The sequence below is a fragment of the Oryctolagus cuniculus genome, chromosome 3 (assembly GCF_051225735.1).
Source record: "Oryctolagus cuniculus isolate XC-2025 breed Fujian yellow rabbit chromosome 3, ASM5122573v1, whole genome shotgun sequence".
Taxonomy (NCBI): Eukaryota; Metazoa; Chordata; class Mammalia; order Lagomorpha; family Leporidae; genus Oryctolagus; species Oryctolagus cuniculus.
Genome location: NC_142869.1, coordinates 108,987,722 through 109,004,089, shown reverse-complemented (window position 1 = coordinate 109,004,089; position 16,368 = coordinate 108,987,722). Strand labels below are relative to the sequence as shown.

Genomic DNA, 16,368 nt, shown 5'->3' with positions numbered 1-16,368 from the left:
TCACCCTGCAGCAGCGGGTGCCTGGGAGTGTTCACACTGCACCTTTTACAAACAGTTCTCTGGAAGGCTGCCTGCAGCCCACAGGGTGGATCCCGAGCCAGGGCTGTCCTCGTGCACACTGAGAAGAGGCTCCAGCTTCCTCTCCACGTGGCCTGTCTGCATTGAGGGAGAACCTTGCACAAAGGGAACTGAGGCCTGTGGCCCTGCCTTGGCCGAGTGGCGCTCAGCTGCCACTATACGATGATGTGCATGCAACAGGTGCCAAAAAAGGGCTGTACAGGTAAGGACACCAGGTGAAAATGTCCTCTTGGGGCATCGTGAGGCCCCCGCCAGACAGAATTAGGAGCATCCACCTGCAGCTTATGGAGGATAGGCGGGAGCATCAGACAGTGGACTATGAAGATACCAGACAAAAGTAAGCCGGGCGGCTTAAAAGCCCTCAACCTCTTTTCAAAGGCGCTGTCTCACTTTGGGGCAGCCCCCACACTATCTGATCCTCACCAGGGACAACTTCAGTCACCTGACAGGTGTCAGGTCCAGATGGGACTGGCAGGATCCTGCTCTGTCATTGCCTGGCTGGGGACATGGGGAACAGGCCCGCACGCTGCAAGGAAAGCCAAGGTGAGAGCAGGAACGTACTTGACCCCGTAGGCAAATATGGTGAGGCCGATCAGCACCCCAATGCTGCCGTCCAGGTACCAGACCTTGGCGTTGTGCTTGAACACCTCCGCGCTCAGGAGAATGGAGAAGCCCATCACGCCGCCCACGAGGGAGTTAAAGCCTGCAGAGGAAGCAGAGGGGGCTCGGGCTTAGCCACTGAGAAAACTGCCCGAAGCCCAGGCGTGCCCCATATTCACCCCGTGAACAGAATGTGGCCAAGAAGCTCCCTCACGGGTGAGAGCCACTACCCGAGACACCCACGGCACTCGCCCACTCTGTACACGGCTCCAGCCCTGACCCTGCTTAATTTCTCTTCCACGCACTCATGCCTGCATGACAGCAGGGGTGAGGTGAGGCTCCTGCTGGGATCCACAGTGCACACAAGAGTACCTAGCACACTGCAGATGGTGTGAGATCGTTGGTGATTCAAATCTGCAGACTGTCCATGGGGCCGTGGGCTAAACTGGGTGCTCAAGATGTACTGTCATACACCGGGGTCCCCAATGATCCTGTTCCACTTTCTGCAGTTTCAATCAAGGACCACAAGTACTGAATAGAAAGTTCCAGAAGTACACAATTCACATGTTGTAAGTTGCATGCCACACTGAGTAGCTCCAGGAAATCCCACAGGGCCCTGCTGCGTGTATCCAGGCTGTATGTGCTACCCTCCTGTGTGTGAGTGAGCAGCTATCTCAGTTATTCGGTCGACTACCGGGCCATGGCAGGGTTTGCGTTCAAGTCATCTTCTGTTACTTAAAAATAGCCCTAATAATTGTTCTGTTCTATCACTGTGATCTCTTACTGGGCCAGTTTTTAAACTAAACTTTCATAGGTTTATAAGTAAAGCAAAATGCCCACACATAAGGTTCCGTACTAACCATGGTCTTTGAATCTGCTAGAAGCCCTTGTAACATCCCCCCCACTGATAAGGGAGGCAGACCCCATCCTGCCGAGAAAACTAAGGGAGGTGAGGTCACAAGGACCCACCAAAGTCAGCCCAACTGTGAGGGGCAGAGCTCGGATTCGGCCTGATGCCCCAGCCCTGCCCTCCAGAGGTTTCCACTCTATCCAGAAGAGAAGTCTGGAAGCATCTCCATGGTCGGAGAAGTGGAGGTAACCGGCAGCAACAACCACCTCCTCTCCCGTGGCACCTCCTCTGCTCCCCACAGCTGCACGTCTCTTCCACTTTACCTGCAAGTGCCCGGGGGGCCCCACAGGAAGGGTAGGGCGTAGTGGGCCTTCTGGGTTCTCCCTGCAGAGTGAGCCCCAGGGTGTGCCTGCCCCAGCACTGTGGGGGGCTTTCCTGAGGTCACCATAACTCCACATGGCCACATGAAACCCGATCATTCGCCCTCCTCCCGAGCTCCCCAGCCTCGCTCGGTCCTGCCTTTCCTCTGCTGGCTACCGCTTCCGTCTCAGCTGCCTTTGCTGGACCCTCAGCCCTGGGCTTCCACCTCTGAATTCTCCCAGCATAGCGGTTAGCTTTCCATCACTGTAACAAAATAGCTGAGAAAGTACAAGAAGAAAAGGCTTAATGACCTCACAGGTGTGGAAGTTCAAGTCCAAGATCTGGCGGCCCCACACTGGTGGCCTGTGGTGAGGGTGGCAGAGCTTGTGCCAACACAGGCTCAGCTGGTGCACAAGGGAGTGGCTGGGCCCAAGCCAGCTTCTATAGCCAATACCTTTGAGAGAATTACCTTCTAGGGGCTGTTACCCCAGGGGCCCAGGCAGCTATAGCACCCCCTTCTCTACTCCTCCCAGTCCATAAGCCCAGGGCTCCCTCATTTCTACCTTTTGTCCCGACCATTCCCTTCCACCTGCAACCTCACTTACCTAAGACTCTCAAGCAGAACACGCACAGATCTGAAATCCTGACTCCAGCCCCCACCCTCACGCTCTGGCCACCTCGTCTAGGGATGGTGCCGACCCCCCCCCCCCCCCCACCTGCCTAGGCCAGGAGTCACGATGCCTGCCCTGGGCTTCTCTCGCACCTAACTGCCACCCGCAACCTCCAACACACGTGCTCAGCCTCTCTCCCTCTCACGGCCCCGCTCCAGCATGGACCTCTGCCGCACCTCCACCCCCTGCCCGCATCTCACCAGGCCACGCAGCCAGAGGTGCCCTCGGCAAGTGGGCCACAGCCAAAACCCTCCTCAGAGTAACCGCCCGCCACTACTTGGAATTCTCAAGGTCGCCCCCACTCCGCTGCGCTTACTCCAGCAGCCACACTGCCTCCCTCTGCCCAGGGAACCAACCACCCCACCCCCAGGCCTTGACCACTCCGCCCCCGAAAGCATGCCCCCGCCAGCTGCTGCACCAGCTCATCTCCTCCTCCTCCCCACTGCTTCCTTTTCTCCCCAGCTCCCTGGGCACCACTATGCCCTTTGTACCTTTTGTCTTTTGCCTTATCTCTACGCCACTAGGAACCTGAGCCTGAGGACAGGAATGCTGTCCCTTTCCTTCCTGTTTTCAGTCCCAGCATGGAGCCTGGCATTTATCATGAACACATGAGCCCTCTATTAATGAACGAATGAACAGATGGAGGAAAAGAAGGGCAGGCCTGGGCATGGCCTTAGCAGGACTGTCCACAGAGTCCCCTCTCTCCCAGGCTCCTCCAAGTTGCAGAGGAAGGGTGAGGTTCCCCACACCACCACTAGATGTCCTCTTGGCTCCACCAAGCCACCTGCTCTGCTAGGCAGCGCAAAGCCCACCAGGAGCCTGACAGTGAAGCACTCCTCCGGTGGCTCAGGGTGGACGGATTTGTGCCACACCCCCTCCTTCGCCTGCATTTCCCAGAAGCTCTTACCCCCTGTGCTGGCCCCCTCTCTCGTGATGACAGAGCCCAAGTCCTCTCAGCAGCACTGAACACGCACGCAAGGACAGGGAAACACACCCTCGTCCACCCCACTGCCTCCTGCAGAATTTAGGTGCTTCTGGGGCCATCGATGTGGTGCAGCAACTAAAGCCGCCTGCAGTGCCTGCAATGCCGGCATCCCATGTAGGTGCCGGTTCAAGTCCTGGCTGCTCCACTTCTGATCCAGCTCTCTGCTGCGGCCTGGGAAAGCAGTAGAAGATGGCTCGAGTCCTTGGGTCCTTGCACCCACATGGGAGACCCGAAAGAAGCTCCTGGCTCCAGATCAGCACAGCTCTGGCCATTGCGGTCAATTGAGGAGTGAACCAGCAGATGAAAGACCTCTCTCTCTCTCTGCTTCTCCTCTCTCTCTGTAACTCTGACTTTCAAATGAATAAATAAATCTTTTTTTAAAAAAAGAATTTGGGTGCCTTTGCAGCCAGGGTCACTCCTGAGCTCCAAGCCACACCCACAGACTCTGCCCGTCACTCACCTCTCTGGTCCCGTCCCCACAAGCTTTGCCCTGTCTCCTTGGTGAAAACCAGAGGGCTGTTTCCAGGAATACATTCCGAGATCAGTTTCAGGACATGGAGGGGCACAAAACAGTGGCCGAGGCCCTCTCAATGACAGGTGCCACCAGTGTGGCTACAGTGACGAGATCGGAGTCTGTGTCGTGAGGCACAGCAACACAATGAAGGATATTGGCATCAAGGTTTTCACCCACCTGAGAAACCATCTTAGATGCTGGATGTCATCGAGAGAGGAGGGAGCAGTGACAGAGCAGTCACAGCAGGCCCCCTGGGATGGGTAGGGGGTTCTGGACTCATGCTGCAGGCCCCATGGGCCTCTGGAATCCTATTTTCTGGTATTCGGTTGTTGTACCCAACCACTTTACCTTAAATCATAAAAGCCAGCTTTGGACCAGTCCCAACAGCACTAAACACCTGTCACAGAAGTAGCCATGGCAACCAAACCAAACCAGATTTATCTATGGTGTCCACTCTGTGCACCCTGCTGATCCGCTTCCCGGTAGCAGGGACACACACCAGCAGCTGAGGGTCTGGCTGAGTCAGCCTGACCCCAAACACGCATCACTAGCTTGGGGACCGGCCACCCTGCCGCCCAGCAGAAGCAGTTTCCTCTTGGAGAGAAGGTGCAGGCTCAGCCCCGGCCCAGGTACAGTCCCGGGAACTCGCTGCACAGGCCCTCCACCCACATCCTGCCAAGTCCAGCTCCTGTAGGGAGGGGATAATTGCACACCACTGCCAGTTCTGCTCATCAGCGAAGGAGCAAAGCCCAGATCACAGCCGGCACAATTAGCGCGAGGCTGCAGTGACTGCTGGGGATTTCACCCTGACCCTGACACTCCACCTAGCGGGAGAGGGCGGTGCACACCAAGCAGAGCCCCATAGGAGTTCCAAGCCCGGAGATGGGGTACTGCCTCTGCTCCCTGCAACATTTCTGTGTCTCTCTCACCAAACCCCCAGGGCCCCTTCATTCCTGAGCCCTGGTTCATTTCATAAATATCCCCCCCATTTCCTGCTTCTACCCTCAACCCGTCCAAGCCAGCACCACCCTTCCTGGGCTCCCCATGGCCCCCTCCCTGTTTCTCTCTTCTCTCCCTCTGCTCTGTTCTCCATCACTGATGAATGGAAGACTCTGTGGAATCCATCATGCATGGTGCCCCATCCCTTTAAATATTTGGCAAAATATCCGAACTCCTACCCTTGCCAGGGCTTCTGGGACCTGTCCTTGCCTACTTCTCAGGGGCCTCAGGCCCCCAGGTTCCCCCAGCCTTACTCTACCCTGCCAGAGGGTCTCTTTATGCCAGCACAACAGCTCTTCCCCACTTGTCACCTGTCTGTGGGGCAATGGCCCCTTTTCCTTTAATGGCCTGGTTCAAGGGTGTGATGCAGTGCTGCTCACCTAAGCAGTTTTGTGGGTGAAAATCACAGCCAGAAGTGATTTAGTGCAGGGCAGATAATCAGACATGAGCAATGGGGAGGGGCACAAGACCCTCCTCCAGGGGTGAGGCCAAGGACGCTGCTCCCCACCTGGGACCCACCCAAGGCCGCCCACTTTGTGGTTTAACTTGTGGTTCAAGTGTCCTGATAAAAAGGGAGCCCAGCCACACAAGCAGAGAGCTCAAAGGTATGCAACTCCCAGATGTCAATCACAAATGCCAGTCACCAGCATCACGGCTACGTCATCAGGCAACGCCCCTCATACTTCTGGGATAGAAGCCCCAAACCAGGAAGAAGAGGGCCGCGTGTTCTCTTGTCTGGCCCGTTCGTTCCTCGCTTAGACTGCACAAACCTTTGCTTTACTATCCTTAATTTTATCTCTCTGAACTCTAATTAATTACTCTAAGAACCGCAGCAAGCTGGCCACCACCACTGATGACCGGTGGGTTCTCCTGTTTACCTGTGTGAAGTCTAAGTAGACATTTCCTCTCTGGGATGTCTGTAACACTGAGGAACAACCACCAACCAAGGCAGGAGGCCCACTGTTTCCACGAGATGGGGGTCTGTGCCCCACGGTCATGGGCAGAGTCTGGGGGGCCCAGTGTCATCACTAGGGTCACATTCAGGATCCTGGGGAGCTTTTTAAAAGATTTTATTTGGAGGCTGGCACTGTGGCATACCAGGTAAAGCCTCCACCTGCAGCACTGGCATCCCATGTGGGCGCCGGTTCCAGTCCCAGGTGTTCCACTTCCCATCCAGATCCCTAATGTACCTGAGAAAGCAGCAAAAGATGGTCCAAGTCTTTGGACCCCTGTACCCACTTGGGAGACCCAGATAAAGCTCCTGGCTCCTGGCTTCAGAAGGGCCCAGCCTTGGCTGTTGTGGCTATTTGGGGAATGAACCAACAAATCAAAGATCTCTGTCTCTCCCTATCTAACTCTGCCTTTCAAGTAAATAAAATGTAAAATGTAAAAAAGATTGATTGATTTGAAGGGCAGAGTTAGAGAAAGAGGGAGAGACAGAGTGAGGTCTTCCATCCTTGGTTCACTTCCCAAATGGCTACAACAGTTGGGCCAAAGCCAGGAGCTTCATCCTGGTCTCCTACATGGGTAGCAGAAGCCTAAGTACTTGGGCCATCTTCTTCTGCTTTCCCAGGCCATTAGCAAGGAGCTGGATCCAAAGTGGAGGAGCTGAGACATGAACTAGCACCCATATGGAACACTGACATCTCATGCAGTGGCTTTATCTGCTACACCGCAGTGCTGGCCCCAAGAACATCGTTCCTGCTGAACGGATGAAGACGCCAGGCCTCTGCAAGCTGGCAGGGCTCGGAGACCTACAGCTTACCCAGACGTAGGCAGAGCAGCAGCTGCTGTGGGATGATCACTGGGAGCCATAACACTGCTCTGCCTGGTGCTGCCTCCCCAGGGAGTGCCTGCCCCTCGTGTTCCAGGCACAAGGGTACTTGGAAATATTTTTGAAAAATGCAATCAAAACCTTTTTGGTGCAAAAACACTGAAATCATGCATACAAGGCGTGATCAAAGAGATCATGGCAAATATGGATTATGAAAAAAATGCATGGATTTCAGCATTTTTTGTCAGAAAGATCCCCCAGGTTTGCCCAGGCTACAGTCTCAGTGTGCTCACAGCATTCCCATAGGATTGAACTTCAAGTTCATAGGATTGGCGCTGGTAGAAAGAGTCTACCTTTTATATCCGAGGGGTATAAAACCAAGGGGCAGCACCACTCTTGGAGGCCAAGGGTAGGGTGCTGCACAGCAATAGGACAGACACCTGATCCTGCACTGGCAGCTGCCTGTCCCTGACCCAGAGCACACGGCACCAGGCAGAGAGACAGGTGCAAGGGAGACAGGTACAAAACCCTGCTGACCCAGTGATGCTGCAACGCCACGCTCTAGTGACATCAAACCAGGATCTGGTGTGAGCAGAACCCTCCCTGCTTGCAGCCCAGCCGAGGAAGGCAATGTCAAGGTGAATGGTCACCTGGGTATTGCAGGGGCCTGAGCCCGGCTGCCTGCGACACAGAGAGAGGCCTGAATGCTGCCCAAAATCAGAGCAAGGGGCAGGCATGAAGTCCAGCGATTCAGACGCTTCCATTCCATGTCAGAGTAGCTGGGTTCAAGTCCTGGCTCCCACTTCAATTCCAGGTTCCTGCTAATAAGAAGACAGCAGGGGGTGGCTCCAGTAATTGAGTTCCCAGCACCCACATGGGAGACCTGGATTCCCAGTTACCAGCTTTGGTCCCTGACCCTGTCTGTAGCGTTTGGGGAATAAACCAGCAGACGTAAGCATTCTCATCTTCTCTCCTTCACTACCACCCAAATAAGTGATTTAAAACAAAAACCACATTTAAAAAAATAATAATAATAAAAGCAGAGCCTTAAAGAGCAGGCCTCAGTCCCAGCAGTCAATGCTTTTACTGTTTTAAACAATTTTTGTGATTTAAAAGTCTTGATTGCAAATGGGCTGCCCGGGCCCAGGGAGAGAAGCTCCATGTAGCAAGGGCAGAAACAAACAGCACAGAAGTGACTGCCTACAAAGGGGCTGCAGAGATGCAGGTGCAGCGCTGTGCAGGAGCACTGGGCACAGCACGGCCTGCCTTCTGGGGCAGGGGCTGCTCCTGGTCCCTTGGAGTGGAACATCCACGCCTGGGCTCCATCTCAATGCCCCAGAGTCAGAATCTTCGGGATTGAGGCCCAGGAACCTGTGGCAGGTACTTGGGGGTGGAGTGGGGGTTATTATTAGTGAGAGAGAGAGAAAGAGAGAGCAAGAGAAGGAGAGAGGACTTCCCAAATGCCCAGGGGCTCAGTCCAAGTCTTGAACCCAACTATACTTGAGTCACCACCTGCTGCCTCCCACAGTCTGCAAAAGCAGGAAGCGGGGATGGGGACTAGAGCCAGGACTAAAACCCAGGTACTCAATGGGGGACATGGGCACCTTAACTGAGGCTGAATGCCAGCCCACAATCCGTGTTTTTAACAAACAAGCAATTTGATATTGCTAAGCCTGTAAGTGGTCAACTAGGGGTGGCCTGGTTCTGCAGTCAGGGCGACAGGTCACACACCCCCACCTTTCTGCAGCCATGTTCAAAGGAAGCCCCACCCCCACCCACACGCTCACGCACAGGTGCAGCTCTGCTGAGGTCAGCCGTGTTGCACAGCTGGGGTGCACCCGGGCCTCCCCAAGAGATGGCGCTTCAGACTCACAAGTGGGGAGAGAGGGGCTGACGTAGGCATGGGGACTGTGGCTCCTAGGAAAGTACGGCCAGCCCATGCAACAAGGGGACCGCCGGCCCTCCCCTCCCCCAGGTCTGCCAGCACACCTGCCAACAGCTTTGCCCACCTCCATGGCTGGGCTCTCTGGCCTGAGCTCAGTTCTAGGGTGGTTACATCACTGCGACTCCCTGACCCACAGCCCGCTGGGCGGAGCTCAGCTCCACACGTACCACGGGACCACCACGGGAGAGGATGAGGGGGCAGAGGCCACGCCGAGTCAGCACGCTCCATCACTTGAGCAAGAGGGGCCCTCCGCACGGTTGGCCACCTGAGCCCAGACCACCTGCCTCTGCACCCAGGTATTCGCCACTAGACAGACTTGCCAGTTTGGGGCAAGGAAGCGGGGGGTGTGTTTCTTAAAAAACGTCCAATTCTTCCTGCCCTATTTTATGCAGATACGACCACCAACCTATGAGCTTTAGTCTTCTGACTCTGCCACTGTGCTCCTACGGCACAGCTCTGCGCATGCCCAGGAGTGAGCAACAACAAAACGGCCCTGTGATGCTGTCCAGCAGATCTCTTGATGACGCGTCAGTGCTAGTCTGGGCGCTGAAGCACACTTTGCTGTGTTCACCCCCTTCTGTCGTCCCGCAGGTCCCACGCGAAGCTCCCCCTGATCCACGGGGACTTTCCCAGGGCCCTGGGTTTTAGGCACAGGACTCATGAATCTTTTCACCCACGTGGGCACCTGTAATTGCACACTGAACTCCAGGTGAGCGTCTCACGTAGCTGGAGCAGAAATGAGCATGGAGAATTCACAAAGGAAACATTTACAGAGCCCAGAAAAGACACGAGCTCGCTACAGGGCACAATGCCCATAAAAGCAAGACTCTGAAAGCCCTCTGGGCTGTCAAGATCTTCATCTGTTACGAGGTCAGGGTGGAGGTGACTCCTGAATAGTTTATTAAATTCCAAGGGCCAAAGGTATGGGAGCCCTGAGAATCACTCGACAGTTTGGGAAGAGGACAGGTGGTGGGGGATGGGTTCCCGACGGCAGAGCTGCTCTGGAGGACACGGAAGCCAGCAGTGACCCGGGCAGCTCAACCCCACACCACAGCCTTACTCACCATCTGTTATGAGCGCTCTGCTGGTGAGAACCTTCCCCAGCATAAACTTCAGCACGGCCAGGATGCTGCAAAGGATCCCGCTTAAAATGGAGACACTGAACAGGAAGTCGTCCTGGAAGAGAAAGTCGCGGATATCAACAGGTCACCTCGGGCTGCAGCAGACCCCTTGCCTTGAGCATCAGCTGTCCCCCAGCTTCAGTTGGGTGTGCTGCCACCAGGTGGGGGCATGCCGCCCGCTTAGCATGTTGTTGCCTATGACACTGGGATGAGGAAAGATCCTCCAGGTTTAGGTTCACTGAGAAACCCAGTATGCAATTCTTTTCCTGCCTTCCACCTTCCCACTACTCTGCCTAAGTGAGTGCCGGTCACCGATCAGTAACAGAGTTGGTCAGAATGCTAAAAGCAGGGTCTTATAGGCAGGGCTTTCAGCAGATAATTCACAAAGCAGTTGACTGGGGGTTTGGGGGTTGCACCACCTGCCTGAGAACCCTTGAATACAGAGCCAGCTCAATTTGTTGCAGGGTCAGTTATGGCCAGAGCTGCCGAAAACTGGTTTTTTTTTTTTTCCCTTAAAGTCACACAAACAAGGCAATTAATTGAGAATTCAAATATAGCCATCCGAGTGGAGAAAACGGCATCTAAAAATATAGCCTGCTCTTGACGCGATCTTAGCACTTCCTATACGTTATTACCTCCCCTTTGCAAGCCAGTGAGTCACATATGCAAAGAGCACCACTGCCTCGTGGCGCCAGGGCTACCACACTCCTCTGCTGAAGCACCTATGCGTCAGTCCCATGAGACACCACCTCCAGGTTCTCTAATAGCGAAATACAGCTGCCAGAGAAATCTGTCACAGCTTCATACATAGGCAGCGGCTCAGAACGCTCCTTAAGCCATGCATCTTAATGAAGTCACTAAGCTAGTGACAGAGCCTAGGAGGAGAGAGACAGCCTCTCTCCCTGGGCCTGAGACTGAACAAAGCCACTTCAGGTTCACTTCATTGGCCACAGGATATCTGTACAGCATCTCCCCAAAAGGCTGAGCAATGATGCTGGGGGCTTCATGATGGATGGTCACCGATTCTTTGCTACTCCTTCTTCTAGGAGGCTTAATCAGCCATCCCACTCTCTGCCCTTGAGTGAGCACTGGCCTTGGTGACTCAGAAGGAATGAATAGGTATGGAAAGGCCCAAGAGTAACCTCACAGTGGAGACACCAGCGGACAGCACCTTAGCCAACAAATCAAGATTATCATCATCACCATGAATAAGCTATGTGGATACCATGTGCTCCACAACACTGCATGGCATGGTGGGACATGATGTGACGTGACATGACATGACATGACGTGACATGGCATGTTGCGACAGGAAAGGTACTTTCCCTTCATGGTGTTCTACCCCAAAATCCACAACCTTAGCTTCATCATGAAAACACATCAAACAGGCTACCACACCCCTGGCAGACAGTCCTCACACCAGGGAAGGCTTTGAGAGACAAGAAACCGTCACAGACTGTGCACTGGGGAGATGTGACAACTAATTGTGTCCCAAGGTCTGGGGTTGGATCAGGCAGCAGAAAAGACCACATGTGAAAATGGCAGGCAGAAAGGCAGGCACGAGCAACTTGGGGGAGGGCCACAGGGCAGGAACCAAGGACCCTGCTATTCCCCCAGGCCCACCCAAGACCACCCCTCTGTGGTTTAACTTGTGATTTATTTATTTTTAAAAAAGATTTATTTATTTGAGAGGTAGAATTACAGACAGAGAGGGAGGGAGAAACAGAGAGAAAGGTCTTCCATCTGCTGGTTCACTCCCCAAATGGCTGCAACAGCCAGAGCGGGGCCAATCCAAAGCCAGGAGCTTCTTCTAGGTCTCCCACGTGGGTACAGGGCCCCAAGCACTTGGGCCATCTTCTACTACTTTCCCAGGCCCCAGCAGAGAGCTAGATCAGAAGAGGAGCAGCTGGGACACGAACCAGCACCCATACGTGATGCCAGCGCCGCCACAAGTGACGGTTTCTTGTCTCTCAAAAACCTTCACTGGTGTGAGGACTGTCTGCCAGGGGTGTGGTAGCCTGTTTGATGTGTTTTCATGATGAAGCTGAGGTTGTGGATTTTGGGGTAGAAAACCATGGCGGGAAAGTACCTTTCCTGTCACAACATGCCATGTCACATGAAAGCTTAGCCTGCTACGCCACCACACCAGCCTAGTTTAACTTGTGATTAAAATGTCTTGACAAAATGGGAACTCAGCCAGACCAGAACAGTCCAGTTTACAGCGCAAGTGCAACAAGATCCAGTTTGACATTAGAGCAACCCTACCTAATAAAGCATTAGAATTAGCATTGTAGTTTTGCCCCTTTGTGGAAGGAGGCGGCCTAACGGTGGAGAAGGCACCTGGAAGATAATGCACACATTACAGGACAGTATGAATGCTGTGTCGCCCCAACACTCAAGTGTTGACACCCGATCCCCAGCGTGACGGTCAGAGGAGGCAGGGGCCGTGAAGGGGGTCATGTAGGTAGAACCTTCATGAAGGAGAGCTGAGCACTTACAATAGATGCCCTGTGAGCTAACTGGTCACTTCCTCCACGCAATGATGCAGCAGGAAGCGCCACGTACGAACAGGGCATCTGCCTGCGTCCTGATCTTGGACTTCCCAGCCTCCAGAACTGTGAGCAGCTACTTTCCTCCACTTAAAAGCCTCCCAATCTATAACTGAACTATGAATGAACTAAGACGCACAGTTAAGGAATCCCACATCAACATGGTCCCAGGGACTCGGCATAGCCTGGGAGACGAAGGCCGTCAGTTCAGTAAAGTGCGGTACAGTCCCAAATTCTGCAGCTGAAGTCTCACTTCCTTTACGCAGGGCCACAGCCTCCCTGGCTCTGTTGGATCTCTCCCCATTTGCAAAGCTCTTGGCTAGAGGTGGAGAAAGTCGGTGCTCACCCGAGGCAGGCTCCACGGAGCAGAGGTTGTGCCAACTTCCCTCCTCCAGACGCGAGGCTGTGGCTCTGACAGTCCTCTCCCAGCTCACTGCTCAAGGGAGGCTTGGCCAACTGAGGCAGAGGCACATGCCAGGCAGACCCTTGCTCAAGTCTCAAAGCCCTCGTTTCCTGGGCAATCACACCCCACCTCGTGAATCTCTCTTCTGACTTCCGCAAGGGAGACCTGTGGGCCCTGAGAAGCTGCTGATGTGTAATAAAAGGCAGCAAGTTTTGTTAACAGGTCCATAAAACAGTGTCCACACCTAAGCTAGTCCCCGAGATAGCCACGTTAGGTGTAACAATGATGCCTGGACAACGTGCAGTGAGCGTTCCTGCCCAAGGAATGCTGGGAGTTATCTCCTAGAAGAAAGGATGCATGGGGAGATGGAAAGGAATGTCAGAGACCTGCTGAAGGGGAGGGCTGTTCTCAGGTGCCCTTCCCGCACCTGAGAAGCCCCATCTCAGAGCAGCCGACAGACAAGGGGAGATGCCATGGCTTGCCCGGGAATCACTCGGTAAAGCGCAGGCCTTGAGTTGTTCCCAGCTGTCTACTCCACACCACGGGCTCTGAAAACAGGGAGAGCCACATCCTCGCTGGATATGCAGTGCCCACGGTCCCCAGCACTGGTGCTCTGTAACGTCTCACAGTTGCACCTGCACTGAATAACGAAGACAAGGACCAAAAAGGTTGAAAGAAATTAGCCATTCATGCAGAGCCAGGGATGTGTGCACATTACAGGTAAATTCTACATACATTAGGTCCATGTCAAAGCTTTTTAAAGCCATCTTAAAGCCACTGAAGATTGACAGACTTGACAATATAAAACTTGAAAAAACATTATGCAGGGAAAGGTCACATTCACATAAAGGGAAAACATCACAAAGGGTCAATCTTCTCAATACATAAAGAGCTCAGGGAACTCTAAGAAGACCAATAAAGTTATATGAAATGGACAGAGGACTTGGACAGAAGAGTTAAAAGTGAAGGAAATTTTAAACATTGGGAAGATGTTCAAACGCTCTCATAAAAGAAAGAAAACAAAACTACACTAAGAGCTAATTTTTGATCCAACCAAAAGTATCACAAGGATGTTAACAAAACAGGCTTTCAAACAGCTATGATGGCCGTGCCAAGTGGCCCAACCAATATAGGGAACAGATTGACAATTTTTCAGCGAAGTTCAAACCTAACTATCTACCCTTGGACCAAGCCACCTGCTTATGTGAGTTTCTCTCACTGCTATCTATACCTGTACATGCATGAAAGTGATAGTACATACCTACATATGAGTTTCTCTCACTGTACATATGTGAAAGTAATAGTACATACTGTAGTAGTCATGATAGAATTGGAAAGAAAACAGAAAAATCCAATATTAAAGGTAGAGATTACAACACTTCATTCTGAGTTACTGATAAAACAAGTCTGCAGAAAATCCCTAAGCACATAAAAGCCCTTAAAACCACTATCAATCAACTTGAACTGACATTTATGGGCTATCTACCCTATTCTTGTAGGATGCATTGTTTTCAAGTGCACACAGAATTTTCATTACCGTACACCACATTCTATGCCATATAACAGAGATCAACCAAAAAAAAAATTGAAAATGTACAAACTATATTCTCTGGCAACAATGGAATTAAACTAGAAACCAGTAACAGGATGAAATCCTTATCTGTGGAAATTAAATAACAGAATAACCTGTTTCTTAAAAGCACGGAAGTCAAAAAAGAAATCACCGTGGAAATTATAAAATATTCTGAAGTGGAAAACATGCAAAAAGAGCACTTAATAATAGTTCAGCAAAAAAAAAATGCTTAGAGGGAAATTTATAGTGAAATATTTAAAAGGTCTAACATCAGTGTCTCAAGTTTCCCTTTAGGAAAAGAATAGAAGAAAATAAAATTAATCCCAAAGGAAAGAAATACAGATAGGAGCAGAAAAAAAAAGGAATCAAAAAGAGAGAATCAATACAGAGAAAAATCAGAAGCAAAAACTTGGTCTTTGTAAAGATCAGCAACATTGGATAAATCCCTAGGACTTATCTGGAAAAGAGAGAGAGGACACAGTTACCACCATCAGGCAGTGAGAAAGGCACATCATTACAGATCCAACAGGACAACAAGGAATAACAGAACCACTTTTACACCAACAAATTCGACAACTTAAAGAGAGACAAATCAAAGCTATTCAGGAAGAAATAAACTGAAGAGGCCTGTATCAGTTGAAGACTTTAAAATGTAATCAAAAACCCTCTTCACAAAACTTTTCAGGTCAGATGGCTTTACTGATTAGTTCCACCATACATTTAATCATGTAAGGAAGAAATAGTAACAGTTCTCAAACTCTTCCAGAAAATCAGATGAAAAAATCATTTTCAATGTACTTCTGAGGCCAACATTGCCATGACTATAAAACCAAAGCATTACAAAAAATAACAAAAACAAAAAACACCACCACCACCAAAAGCAAACAAACAAACAAAAACCAACAACCAAAAATGATAGACCAACAGCTTTCAGGAACTCAGACATCCTAGACCTTAATACAGTTTTAGTAAAATGAGTCCAACAATAAGGAAAAATGGGAATAACTCAGAATTAAAAAGGGTTTACCCTAGGAAAAATTCATTAAACCATCAAAATAATTCCCATATTAACAGACAAAATGAAAACCCATATGATCACCTCAGTAGGTGCAGAAAGAACATTCATGGATATACACTGTACAGAAAAATTATCTTGAGGGGCCAGCATTGTGGCACAGCAGATAAGGATGCCACCTGCAATGCTTGCATCCCATATGGGTGCTGGTTTGAGTACCAGCTGCTCCACTTCTGATCTGGCTCCCTGTGCCTGGGAAAGCATTAGAAGATGGTCAAGTGCTTGGGCCCCTGCACTAACATGGGAGACCTGGGGGAAGCTCCTAGCTCCCTGCTTCTAGTTTCTGTCTGGCCCAGCCCTGGCCATTGTGGCCATTTGAGGAGTGAACCAGCAGATGGAAGAGTAATCTCTCTCCCCCTCTAACTCTGACTTCAAACAAATAAGAAAGAAAGAAAAATTAATTTGAGAAGGCTTGCAGGTCTCAATGTCAGAGCTATAAATATAAAACTCTATTATTTATGACCTTGGGCTATACAAAGATTTCTTGAAACAACAATTAAGCACTAACCATTAAAAAAAAATGATACATTGGACTGTGTCAACATTAAAGACTCTTGCTTCTTCAAAGAGTATGAAGGTAAGCCAGAGAGCAGGAAAAAATATTTGTAAAACATATCTGGTAAAGGACTTGCATCTAGGATATATTAAGAATTCCTACAACTCAGTAAAAAGATAATAGATGACTTGGTTTTTAAAATTGGGCAAAAGATTTTAACATTTTGCCAATGAAGATGGAAGAACACACACTGGAAGACAGCCAGCATCATTGGTAAACAGCGGATGTAAACACAAAGCAGGACAAGAGACTACTAAGTGCCCACTGCAATCACCACATCAAAAGAAAGAAAATTCCAACCATGCGGAGGATGTG

At 51.1% G+C, this 16,368-nt stretch overlaps 1 protein-coding gene across 5 annotated transcripts in view; it reads right to left on the bottom strand.

The window, feature by feature from the left end:
- The window catches only part of TMEM163 (transmembrane protein 163), a 262,138-nt gene that overhangs the window by 1,483 nt on the left and 244,287 nt on the right, over nucleotides 1–16,368 (bottom strand). For all 5 annotated transcript variants that reach the window (XM_089329305.1, XM_017342800.4, XM_089329308.1 and 2 more), the window contains 2 exons: nucleotides 9,841–9,952; nucleotides 640–781 (listed from right to left, as the gene is read on the bottom strand). In XM_089329305.1, the coding sequence (XP_089185431.1) occupies nucleotides 640–781; nucleotides 9,841–9,952 (254 nt within the window). The remainder of the gene's footprint in view (nucleotides 1–639; nucleotides 782–9,840; nucleotides 9,953–16,368) is intronic.